At 47.2% G+C, this 13,494-nt stretch overlaps 1 protein-coding gene across 3 annotated transcripts in view; it reads right to left on the bottom strand.

Moving 5' to 3' along the window:
• The window catches only part of MLLT1 (MLLT1 super elongation complex subunit), a 169,972-nt gene that overhangs the window by 30,188 nt on the left and 126,290 nt on the right, over positions 1 to 13,494 (bottom strand). For 2 of the 3 annotated variants that reach the window (XM_069216396.1, XM_069216394.1), the window contains exons 7-8: positions 10,152 to 10,252; positions 7,838 to 7,949 (exon numbers count right to left, since the gene is read on the bottom strand). In XM_069216396.1, coding sequence (XP_069072497.1) covers positions 7,838 to 7,949; positions 10,152 to 10,252 — 213 coding nt within the window. The remainder of the gene's footprint in view (positions 1 to 7,837; positions 7,950 to 10,151; positions 10,253 to 13,494) is intronic. The other variant, XM_069216395.1, reaches the window with a different exon arrangement.

The following is a 13,494-nucleotide window of genomic DNA, read 5'->3' as shown; positions in this document are numbered from 1 at the left end:
TGCCTGTCGCTGTTGGCTTTTGAACTCTGAGCACTTTCCCACTGCTAACCAGTGCTAAAGTGCATATGCTCTCTGTGTGAAATTGTATGTGATTGGTTTATCCATGACTGGCATATTTGATTTACTAGTAAGTCCCTAGTAAGGTGCACTAGAGGTGCCAGGGCCGGTAAATCAAATGCTACTAGTGGGCCTGCAGCACTGGTTGTGCCACCCACATAAGTAGCTCTGTAATCATGTCTCAGACCTGCCACTGCAGTGTCTGTGTGTGTATTTTTACACTGTAAATTCGACTTGGCAAGGGTACCCACTTGCCAGGCCTAAACCTTCCCTTTTCTTACATGTAAGGCACCCCTAAGGTAGGCCCTAGGTAGCCCCAAGGGCAGGGTGCAGTGTATGGATAAGGTAGGACATATAGTAATGTGGTTTATATGTCCTGACAGTGAAATACTGCTAAATTCGTTTTTCACTGTTGCAAGGACTGTCTTTCTCATAGGATAATATGGGGGCTACCTTTAAATATGATTAAAGCGTAGATTCCCCTAGAGAGTAGATGGACATGTGGAGTTTGGGGTCCCTGAACTCACAATTTAAAAATACATCTTTTAGCAAAGTTGATTTTAAGATTGTGCGTTTGAAAATGCCACTTTTAGAAAGTGAGCATTTTCTTGCTTAAACCATTCTGTGACTCTGCCTTGTTTGTGGATTCCCTGTCTGGGTCAGTTTGACAGTTGGGTTGTTTTTCACCTCACACCAGACAGCGACACAAAGGGAGCTGGGGTGTAACCTGCATTTCCCGATTAGCCATCTCTGCTAGGAGGGAGGGGTGGAGTGGTCACTCTCATCTGAAAGGACTGTGCCTGCCTCTAACAATGCCGGCTCCAACCCCCTGGTGTGTGTCTGAGGCCTTGCCTGGGCAAGGCAGGATTTCACAAGTAGGTGTGAGTCCCCTTTGAAGAAAGGTGACTTCAAAGACTAAAATGGGTATAAGAAGGGCACCCAAATCTACAGACTTTAGAAACACTTCTGGAATCAAGAGGAACCTCTGCCTGGAGAAGAGCTGTTAGCTGAGGAGGAAGTGCTGCCCTGCCTGTGACTGTGCTTTGTGGAGCTTTCCTGCAGTGCTGCTTCTGCCAGAGTAAGAGGGCAAAGACTGGACTTTGTGTGCCTTCCATCTTGAGAAGAAATCTCCAAGGGCTTGATCTAGAGCTTGCCTCCTGTTGTTTGAAGTCTCAGGGACAGCAAATACTTCTCTCTGCCAGCACCTGGAGCCTCTGGAGAGACTCCTACTCTGCCCTGTGGTGCCCATCCAGTCCTGGGACCCTGAAAGGAGAAGCTGGCAGCCTAAAGACAAGAAAATCCACGCACAGAGTGCCGTGCGGGGAAAAGACCGACGCGAATCCGATCGGCGGCTGAAAAACGACGCGCCGCCAGCTCCGCGGCTGAGAAACGACGCTCGCAGGAAACGCGACCGAAGAATCGACGCACGGAGCAGGAGAAACGACGCGCAGCATCGCTGACGGAGGCTGGGAGATCGCAACCTGCGCGGCTGGATCGTCAACTCATCGTGCGGCTGGATTTTTGACTCGAGTACCGCCGTGCGGAGTTATATTCGACGCACGCCCGCCCGTGCGGGGTTATTTTTGATGCACACCAGGTACATTTTCACTCTAGCAGCGCTAGTGTGTTTTTAAAACTACTTAAAGACTCTTTTTGATTTTTAATTAATAACTTGACTTGTGTATGGTGGATTTTTTGTCGTTTTGGTCTTGTTTTGTTTAGATAAATATTTCCTATTTTTCTAAACCTGTGTTGTGTCATTTTGTAGTGTTTTCATTGAGTTACTGTGTGTTGGTACAAATACTTTACGCCTAGCACTCTGAGGTTAAGCCTACTGCTCTGCCAAGCTACCAAGGGGATAAGCAGGGGTTAGCTGAGGGTGATTCTCTTTTACCCTGACTAGAGTGAGGGTCTTTGCTTGAACAGGGGGTAACCTGACTGTCAACCAAGGACCCCATTTCTAACATTGGTGATCAGTGGTCGGGATTTGGACTTGTATTTGTGCTTGACATACAGTAATTAAGTGTACACTACTGTTTTGATCTCAGACCACTACGTGACCACATACTACTTGTTTGGTGATCTTTTGCTTTTTCTCTTAAGGACTCCTTTTTGTTCTACTTCCATGATTTTGCTTATCCCTTGACTGATTTTTACTTCATTGGGAACTTATTTTCTGCCTTTGGAACTTTGCACTTGTGACCATCATGTCTCAATCTGGAGAAGCAACAGCTGGAGCTGTGTTTGAAATGGAGAAACTGAAGGAGTACTCAGTTGCTCAATTGAAACAGTTCCTTAAAGATCTTGACTGTCCCACTAAGAGCTCCACCAGGGAGGGGGAGCTGCAAAAGGCACAGAGGGCCGGGGTGACAATCAAGAAGGCTGGAGGGCACACAGAGGAGGAGAATGTGGGTGGGGAAGTGCAGAGGATACACAGTGGTGTAGTGGAGGTACCTGTTACGCCTGGGGAGAGGGTCCCCAGGAGGGGTAGCAGGGTGTCGTCTAAGGGTCTGACTCCTAAAGATGTGCAGGACAGACAGGCAGAAAGGGTTCGCCGGTTGGAGGCAGAAAAGTTGAGGATGCAAAGGGAGTATGACAAGTGGGAAAGGGACTTCGAGATACAAAGGATGATTTATGCTTACAAGCTTAAATTGAAACCGCTGGAAGTCATGAGGGCTGAATCCAGCTGGAATGGTGGCAGCAACAATTTTATATCTAGTGCTGCTGAAGAAATGCACATGCCCAGAGATGTGGTGCCCTACTTGAAGGAGGGAGTTAACACACACCAGGAGGTTCAGGGGTATGAGGTAGCTCCAGTGATGCACAGGGTCCCTGAGGTGGATTGGGGAACTGGCATGGGGAGTCATATTCCTACTGGTGGGAAGGACACTCTACTGACTCTAGGTGAGAGTGACAGGGAGAGGGGTTCCCCCCAGGTAGAAGTCCTGGTTATGGAGTGTGAAGACATCCCAGAAGAGTGTGGGTTGAGTGTCAGGGACAGTCAGGTACTGTCTCACCAGTCTCAGAAGGGTGATGTGGGGTGCTTTTCCAAAGCAGAGTCACTGGATGGTTGGGTGAAGGGTACTTTGGTTAATTCATGTAAGGGGCTGAGTGATGTAATTGCTGGAGAGCATATGTCTAGTCCTTATTTTCCAGAGCTACGCCAACACCAGGTGGAGTGTGAGTTCTCTGACCCCAGGGAGCTTACAATGGAGGCAGACCTCTTGGTGAGTACCAGAGAGTCTGAAGAGGCATTTGGGGGTGCTCCTGAGAGGAGTGGTCTAGGTATTTCCCAACCAGGTGAGGTAGGGAAGGATTGTAGTGTCCCAGGTAGGTCCCAGTGTAGTGGGATGGGTGAGGGACCCCATGTCCAGTCTCTGAGGAGAGGGAATGGGGATGGGCTGAGGTCCAAGGTGCCCGAGATCCGGTCCCAGGTCCTGGAGGGTTCCATGAGGGAACACCAGGAGGGGAGCCTAGCCTGTACCATAGGGCCATCTGTTGAGGGAGACCCCACAGTGTCAGGAGAACTTGGGGGGGCGGCTGTAGCCAGCGTCCCACCAGTTCTGGTGTCTGGCAGTAGCACTCCTAGTGAGGGGGTGCAGAAGTCCAGACAGAGGGTTGAGAGGGGGTTGCGGACCCCAGTGGAGAACCTGGAGGGTCAGGGGTCAGCTCTGAGAGCAGAGCCCCCCAGGAATGACCTTGGTAAGACCATTTCGGGGTTGGGGGGAATCCAGACTCTGTCAGATGGGCAGAGGTCAGGAGACCTGCGCCAGCCAGACTCTTGTGTGGCCCTTGGGGACAGTGTGTCCCTTGAGGGGGGTAAGTGTGCCCCCCTGGAAGTCCTGGTGTGCCAGGCAGTGGTTCAACCGCAGGGTGGTGACCCTGGGTTGGATGACCAGGTTCAGAGGGTAAACTCTGACCTGGTGGGGGGTAGGTATGCCCCCCAGGAAGTCCTGGGTTGCCAGGCAGTGGTCCAGTTTGTGGGTACAGACCCTGGACTGGAGGATCAGGTGCAGGGGGTAAACCCTGACCTGAAGGGGTGGGCGGTTTGCCCAATCACCCCCCCTGGTGTGATTTCAAGGGGTACTCTCCCTGAAGGGGGGGGGGGGGGGGGGGGTGCAGAACCCTGAGAGTAGGGACAGGGGAGAAAGAGCCTCACCCCTGGCCCTGGTCCAACCTGAAGGTACAGACCCCAGGTTGGCGGACCAGTTGCAGGTTAACAGCCCTGCACTGGTGGAAGAATTGTGCAGGACTGCTTCTACAAGCACCCTGACAGTTTTTGACTCTGGGGGTGCCGCTTCGGCAGGGAGGGTACAGAGCCCCAGAGGGGAGCACCAGGGTCAGGTTGTCATCCCTGACCTGGTGGAAGAGAGAGTGGTCAAAGGGTGCCAGGCACCTGGGGCTACCGCCCCCCACTCTCCGCAGTCACAGTGGTTGGAGAGGCCTGAGGTCGGGCTCTCATCCCTGACAGTTGTCCGGGGCCACCGTGGCTTGCTGTCCTGGTGGACAGAGTTGCCCCTGGGGGGGGGGGGGGGACGAGAGTCACACCCCGGGGGTGGAGTGGGCAACACCACTGTGTTGGCCCTGGTGGTACTATCTGCCCATTGCAATTCATCTGTGAGCTAAGTAAAGTTAGGTGCTGCACAGATGGTGTCTGTAGATGTGGAGAAGGGTTCCCCCTGGGTTAGCTTAGTGGGCCCTGAGAGTATGGACAGAGGGATCCAACTGGAGTCAGGAAGGCGTAGAACTGGAACATGCCCCTGCTGTTGTGGGCCTGGGTCCTTGTTCTATCGCCCCAATCAGGGAAGTACATCAAGGTATTGATTGTTCTCCCCTGGCTTTAGGCTGGTAGGGGGGTCGTGTTGGACTTTTGCTTATGCAGGGTCATCCCCAGTCTTTTTGCCTCCTGCCTCCTATTTTTTTCTGCCTGTCGCTGTTGGCTTTTGAACTCTGAGCACTTTCCCACTGCTAACCAGTGCTAAAGTGCATATGCTCTCTGTGTGAAATTGTATGTGATTGGTTTATCCATGATTGGCATATTTGATTTACTAGTAAGTCCCTAGTAAGGTGCACTAGAGGTGCCAGGGCCTGTAAATCAAATGCTACTAGTGGGCCTTCAGCACTGGTTGTGCCACCCACATAAGTAGCTCTGTAATCATGTCTCAGACCTGCCACTGCAGTGTCTGTGTGTGTATTTTTACACTGTAAATTCGACTTGGCAAGGGTACCCACTTGCCAGGCCTAAACCTTCCCTTTTCTTACATGTAAGGCACCCCTAAGGTAGGCCCTAGGTAGCCCCAAGGGCAGGGTGCAGTGTATGGATAAGGTAGGACATATAGTAATGTGGTTTATATGTCCTGACAGTGAAATACTGCTAAATTCGTTTTTCACTGTTGCAAGGACTGTCTTTCTCATAGGATAATATGGGGGCTACCTTTAAATATGATTAAAGCGTAGATTCCCCTAGAGAGTAGATGGACATGTGGAGTTTGGGGTCCCTGAACTCACAATTTAAAAATACATCTTTTAGTAAAGTTGATTTTAAGATTGTGCGTTTGAAAATGCCACTTTTAGAAAGTGAGCATTTTCTTGCTTAAACCATTCTGTGACTCTGCCTTGTTTGTGGATTCCCTGTCTGGGTCAGTTTGACAGTTGGGTTGTTTTTCACCTCACACCAGACAGTGACACAAAGGGAGCTGGGGTGTAACCTGCATTTCCTGATTAGCCATCTCTGCTAGGAGGGAGGGGTGGAGTGGTCACTCTCATCTGAAAGGACTGTGCCTGCCTCTAACAATGCCGGCTCCAACCCCCTGGTGTGTGTCTGAGGCCTTGCCTGGGCAAGGCAGGATTTCACAAGTAGGTGTGAGTCCCCTTTGAAGAAAGGTGACTTCAAAGACTAAAATGGGTATAAGAAGGGCACCCAAATCTACAGACTTTAGAAACACTTCTGGAATCAAGAGGAACCTCTGCCTGGAGAAGAGCTGTTAGCTGAGGAGGAAGTGCTGCCCTGCCTGTGACTGTGCTTTGTGGAGCTTTCCTGCAGTGCTGCTTCTGCCAGAGTAAGAGGGCAAAGACTGGACTTTGTGTGCCTTCCATCTTGAGAAGAAATCTCCAAGGGCTTGATCTAGAGCTTGCCTCCTGTTGTTTGAAGTCTCAGGGACAGCAAAGACTTCTCTCTGCCAGCACCTGGAGCCTCTGGAGAGACTCCTACTCTGCCCTGTGGTGCCCATCCAGTCCTGGGACCCTGAAAGGAGAAGCTGGCAGCCTAAAGACAAGAAAATCCACGCACAGAGCGCCGTGCGGGGAAAAGACCGACGCGAATCCGATCGGCGGCTGAAAAACGACGCGCCGCCAGCTCCGCGGCTGAGAAACGACGCTCGCAGGAAACGCGACCGAAGAATCGACGCACGGAGCAGGAGAAACGACGCGCAGCATCGCTGACGGAGGCTGGGAGATCGCAACCTGCACGGCTGGATCGTCAACTCATCGTGCGGCTGGATTTTTGACTCGAGTACCGCCGTGCGGAGTTATTTTCGACGCACGCCCGCCCGGGGTTATTTTTGACGCACACCAGGTACATTTTCACTCTAGCAGCGCTAGTGTGTTTTTAAAACTACTTAAAGACTCTTTTTGATTTTTAATTAATAACTTGACTTGTGTATGGTAGATTTTTTGTCGTTTTGGTCTTGTTTTGTTTAGATAAATATTTCCTATTTTTCTAAACCTGTGTTGTGTCATTTTGTAGTGTTTTCATTGAGTTACTGTGTGTGTTGGTACAAATACTTTACGCCTAGCACTCTGAGGTTAAGCCTACTGCTCTGCCAAGCTACCAAGGGGGTAAGCAGGGGTTAGCTGAGGATGATTCTCTTTTACCCTGACTAGAGTGAGGGTCTTTGCTTGAACAGGGGGTAACCTGACTGTCAACCAAGGACCCCATTTCTAACATAATCCATGAATTAAATTATTGAATTAAGAAACCCCATATATCAAATATCAATTATATAAATGTCCAAGTAATGTTGCAATCATTGGATCCTTCACGAAATCCGTAGCAACAAAAGAAAGTCTGAATAAAGCAATCGAGTAGTCCCTTACTGAAGTAATGTATATCTTTCTTAAACATTTCATCAAGAGAAGTGGTCTAGGCAGCCAATCAACAACTCTTCTCAGACAATTATATGTTGCTCTACCTGCTCTATTAGATTTTTTCAAATGTCTTCGGCAATTGAAATAGACATTTTGAATTTAAAAAGAAACATCAATTGGGCAATCATTTGCTTTATCCCTAAAACAAGCTTTGTTCCTGGATATTTGCAACTCCTAGTACTAATTGAACTTAGGTCCTAAGATTCACAGGTTTCTGATAAAAGACTTACCATCCAGTTATTGCTTTACATAAACTTCATTTTCACAAGTCCTGACTTTTCCATGTTTAAAGATCTTCCTGCCTAATAAGCATGAAAATCTCTCATTCCAGCAGACGGGGAGAGTTGTAACTCAAGTGATGACACATTTGAAAAGCAAAGTGTGATTTGTAAACTACATGACAAATGTGCTGTATGCAGATGTAAAAACAGGTCATGTGAAATAAATGTAATATCTGTAACAGGCATGCTCAGTGGTATAAAGAAAGTGTATCCGTGCTACTAGTGTGACAAAGCATGATATTTGCTATGTGCTAAAGAAAGACCGAAAATGCTTAAGCATGGAAAGTGGTCTGCGATGGAGGAGGATAAGCAGTACAGAAGTCGCTTCTCTTCGAGGGCTGTTGTGATCTCACCTGGATTCCCTGGTAATGGGATTGGGTTTCACTACAGTTTCTTCTCCAGAAGAGGAATCATCGTCATCGGATTCCTGCGACTGCAGACGCTCAACCATTGATCGAAGTGGTCCTGTGAGTAAAGCAGAAGGGGAATGTTTTTGAGAGCCCTCGAATAAAAGATGCATTCGATCGACACATGAAATTAAGCTTTAGCTGCGCTCAAGCAGGGCACCTGCTATGTACTCTCGAACAATGTAAATTGACTTGATACACTGCAAAGCAGTGAAGTGAAAATGTTCTCCAGGAAAATGAAAAAATTATTAAGTGTCCAACTGTAGAGGCTAAAGCAGAGGATAAAGATGAGAATATAAAAACAGCTTGGGCTGTAAAGAGGAAGCAAAAAGATAGTCAAAAGCACCCACGATGGTTCTATGTTAAACAAAACAACCCTTTTTTACCTCTTGCTCTGTGCCCGTCCACCACCCCCCCTCCATCTTTGAAAAAAAAGGGCCTTCTTGTCATTCCTTTTCTGAACTGGAACAGGGGCGTAGAGTTCATGACATGCAAAACTGTCCTGAATCAACAGATCAGACACGGAAACAACAGGGAAAGAGTCATGTTTTGTACTGAATAAAAAAAAAAGGTGTCTCTCGCAAGCTTTATAATTTTACACAGCGCAGCCTCCCACTGTCGGGCAGAGGATTTTGTGTTATTAATTTTAGTTTCCAATTGGTGGCTCTGTGATCAAGCAGTGCTGATCATAGTGGTACTTGTAGTGCAAAGCCGCAGGCCTTTGCAGCTCTGATATCAATGGCTCTTCTCCCTCAGAGGCAGCCAATTAGCTTCAAAGGCAGCGTAACTGCAAGCGAGTCACAGACCCAACACGCTACAACTGGGATCCGTCACTGGCTGGTAGCGGTGCCTCACACTGGGACAGCCCGTCTGCTTATTAAACCAATCACGCTGATGGAGCAGCACAAGCGCTGACCGTCTGACATCCATGCAGGTCTTCATCAGCGGTGGGAACAAAGAAGCAAACCTAGTACACGTTACGACTGTAAAAAGAGGTAGCCTACCACCTAAATCAGTATGATTTACCAACTTTGTTTCTGCAGTCAGCACTAAAAAAAAACTAAAAAAAACAAAAAACATTTGACAATGGTAGAATACTTTGCATTCGCCATTCTGATTGGTTACCGTCACTGAACTGATGCAGAGTGAACTGGACTTCAGAGAAATCCATTGCTATATTTACATTATACTGAATTATGACAGGGCCCTTATTAGTGACTGGCCAACACTTAGCCCCAGTACGCAGCAGAATCCCAAAGCCCTTGCAGCAGGTAAGGTCAGTCATCAGATCGGCGCATACGGACATCACTGAGCCCAGTGAACTCTGGATTGCATGACTGCTAACTCCGAGCATATCTACGAATAAGGGAATGAAGTCTGATTTTATATTGATGACCTGTTAATCTGTGTAGTTTAAATCTGTCTATATCTTGCTACCTTACACGTGAGTGTGGGCTCAGGCAAGAAAATGTTACTTTCCGTGTAACCATGTTCGTAGCTTATTGTGCTGTAAATTCACATGCTCTGCATACTACTGCCATCTAATGCTGGGAGTGGACGTTTCCAACTTATTTTTGTTCAAAATCCATTGGTCACCAGATGTCTTGTGGCCCCCCCTAACCCCCCCTTTTAAGCCCACAATGCACCAGGACAAATCAGTCTGTACCATGTAGGCTTGCGTGTAAATGTGGGCTCTTAAATGTACCCCCGCCCCCCTCCCTAAGCACCTCAGACATATTTCTGAACTATGACATGACAACACGGTCATGCATGGATTCATGATCTACTACATTCTAATTTCTATGGCAACAGCCAACGTAAGCACTTTCTTTATGCTACACAGTCCACAACTTCCAATGGACAAAGGCTCAAAATCCATAAAGGCAGCCTGCTAGCTGAGCAGGGTTTTCACATTTACAGACCTCACGAAGCAAGCTTTGGACTGCGTGCGATTTTCGTCTCTTGTACTGCTGGTAATCGACTGAAGCGCCTCCGCTAGTGTCGGTCAAAACACCACTCTTTTCAGTGAATGCTTTCAAATCCAATCAGGTGTTGTGTGCATGCCCTTTTTCTTATCAGTAGAGGAATTTATGAAGGATCAAAATGTTTTAAATTGGGGGGGGGGGGGCAATCAAACTGGGATGTTGCTACAACGAACGTGATACCTGAATTACCCAACAGGCTTATTTTCACTAATACAAGACTGAGTAATTCCACACTGGTGAAACGAGTGTTTGTAGTAATGAAAACTGGTACCTACCTTGGCTGTGGCTGTGCGATGATGGCTCAAAATCCGAATCCGAGCTGGAGTCTGAGCTGGAGCTGGAGTTGGAAGGGCTGGACCGGACGGACTTCCCCGCCAACAAAAAGAAAAGGTTCAAAAGAAAAATGTAATCTCAAAATAATCAGAATTCAAATGCAGTAAACAAGACAAAGTACAAGCTCAGGTTGAACAGCTCAACTTACAAATTGGGTCGGATCACTTCACTAGAGTTCATACACCAGAGAAGGCGAGGTGCCAGCATGAACGAGGACAGTTTTTAAACCATCGGTAAAGGACTTCTGAAAACAGCCTCATAGGATATGCAGCACATAAGGGCCTCAAGGAATGCATGGTGCTGGAGAGGCAGAGAGAGCGACGAGAACAATGTACAACGAGAGAAGCGGCAGTAGAGCAGTGCCGCCTGCAGTGCTGTGGCACTGTGGGCACTTGTGGTGCCAGGCGTGTGTATATCGTGCGCATGCCTCGGTGGTACCACGGCATTCGCTACACATCGACCGCAGGCATAAGGAACCTGTATGTTTGGTTGCAGAAGTGAGATTGTAGGATGACCTTGAGGTAATGGGTTACATAGGTTCATGAGATGCTGGCACATAGTAGGTTTGTGTCATGACAATTGCAGAGGTGCTCCTACAGATGCTCATGTGTAAAGGGTATGTCAGAATAGATTGCAATTCATGTAGCCTTCATGGACCAGATATTTTGAGGTCTTGTTGGTGTGCTGTGGCATTAAGTTTTACACTGCAGCTGGCTACTCTTGGGGTTGAGCGAGTGTCCTCGGCTTGTCATTTAGGGACATAAAATTCAGAGAAGCAAGTTTCCCACAGTCATCCAAAAAGCTTCTGATCTGGGATGGGAGCGGATTCCAGAAGAACGCCCTCAGAGTCAGATTCTGCTGAAACTTGGTATTTTCGGTGTACGAGAAAAATTACACAGACTTTGAGGAGGTGGGTCTCAATTTTTTGTTACAAAAACAATTCCGCACAGATCTTGATAACCTATGCGCGGTGCCTTGAACACGACTCAGTATCGCACAAGGAATCAGTGCAAAGTCAAAAAGGCATGACTGATATGGCTGCAAGGTTTCAAGTGTACCGTTATCCTGCCCATTGCGTCTGGTACCCATTATAAATGTATTTGAAGGAGCGACATCTGGGCTCCATTCGCTAAGTACAGGAGACAGTAAGTGATGCTTTGGCTTGAAATCTTGGAGGAGGCCTGGGTCTTGGAAAATCCACCTAACAGCTCATTCATATTAGTTACAGATTTGCCTGGGGCAAATATTTTCAGAAATGTTTGAATCCACAATGACTCCTAGGTTTTTTACTGTTTTCTGGCAGGGCACTTCTTCTCTGAGGTCTGCACAGGGTTCTTCTGTACTAGTGGCACGTTTCCACATCTTAGAATTTCAGTTTTGTTGGGGATGACATCACCACGGCTCTGAAAGCCGAGAATAATCTGTATTATTAGCCTAACTGTTCAGGCCAAAGGATTTGACCTGTCTAGGCAAAGGAATAGAGTACATGTTGAAAAAGATGGCTGAGCCATAGGGAAGCCAGTATGTACGTGGTGGACTTTGGAGGTAAAAGTTGTAAAGAGATGGTGTGGTTCTGACTTGATAGAAAGGAGGCCATCCAGTCCAAGCTGCTCCTTGGATGCTCAAATCCTTCAGTCTAATCAGTAATGCTGGGTCGCAGACCAAATCCTCAGTGGCAAAACGCTGTTGTAGGATCAAGGCAGCTGCTCCTTTAGCATCGACTGATGTTCCCAGTTTGCACACTGCAGTGACTGGGATAGATACTGTGCATCTAGAAGGGCAGAAGCCAGCCTGTGCATCTCCAAAAATGAGGTTTCCATGAATTAACTCACTGGATGTAGACTGTCTTTCCAATCCGTTTAACCAAATAGCATCCGTTTAGGTCTGTAGTTTACAGGGTCATTTGCATCCAGGCCATTTTTAAGTGGTTTAATATATGAGCATTTAACCTCTTAGCATACAAGTAGTAAGGGAGATATTGCAAATTATTTGTGCGGCCCCTGAAATAGGTTTGATAGATAGTATTTCCGCAAAGGTGGTATGAGGGCAAAGGTCAGCTGGCCATCCAGCTGTTTTTATATTAATGAGTGTATGGTGTTGGACAGCCTGTGTAGCACTTGGTTAATTCTACAAAAGCGTGGTCAGAGCATCACTGCACGTTTGTGAGGGAACCAACTGACTGCAGCACTTGTAGGGTCTTTAAATTCTGAGAAGGTTCTGAAGTTCGCCTCTGCAAAGCCTAATACAAAGGATAAGCAAAGAGGCCCATTTCTTTTCTAATGGTTGCTCTGCTTATTTCTAGTGGATAGCTTAAAAAAAGTACATTTTATAATTGAAATAATCTACCATCCATCCTAATTCAGTCCTAAAATCAGACGGGATTTCGGTCTTCCACTGACTCTTCCCTTTAAATGACACCACAGTAGGATTCAGAGCACTTTTTACGGTGCAGTGGACAATGATTTCCACACACCCTTTAAATAATACCTCTAGGTTAATCGGTTTAGAAGATTAATACATACATTCTAAGAGGTTGTCTTCGACTGCATGTTCACAGGTTTGAATCCCAATGGGAAGTTCACACTTTCATCCTTCTAAGGTTGGTATAACGAGTACCACTCAGGAAACAATGAAAGATCTGTTATTACACGACATGTAATGTTACTAGAGGTCGAATGTTATTTTTTTTTGTAGAACAGTTTCCTACATGTAAACCGTATGGAGCGCCACAAGGTGGCAGCAAAGACTAAGTCTAGGAATACTGAACTGAAGAATCGCATAGACTGGCCACTGACTATCGTAGGAGAACAATGTGTACTCAGACTTTTTCATAAGTATTTATCTAAATACTGGGCAAAGGTGAAAACGGTAAAGCAAGAGCTATTTTTTCTCTTGGTTTACGCGCATCCTCGTGAAGACAACCTTTACCATGAGCACTGAGGTACCCCACGATACCTCACAGTACCCACAGACCCTCTGTAGAAATCCACCAATCTCTGTCCAACCCGGGCTTCAAGACCGACTATGAGACACTCTCCTTCGAGTAGCTCCACATTGTGTAGCACCAGATGTGTACAACTGCGGGCAATCGATAACAATCCAGCTGATCCCTCATGCGCCTCAGGCATGTTCCCTCTACAATGTACAGCACTCACTGCTTTATAGCCAAGTTTGCACCAACTAGATCTACCTATAAAAGTAACCTGGTTGAGATGCCTCCTCTCCCTGTGGAAGTCCCCCTTACTGAGTCACCAGAAGACTTCCAGGTGAGATGGTTCATCTCAA

This window comes from Pleurodeles waltl, chromosome 12, assembly GCF_031143425.1.
Source record: "Pleurodeles waltl isolate 20211129_DDA chromosome 12, aPleWal1.hap1.20221129, whole genome shotgun sequence".
In the NCBI taxonomy this organism is placed as follows: Eukaryota; Metazoa; Chordata; class Amphibia; order Caudata; family Salamandridae; genus Pleurodeles; species Pleurodeles waltl.
The sequence above is the reverse complement of the archived record's forward strand: the minus strand, read 5'-3'. Positions and strand labels throughout refer to the sequence as shown.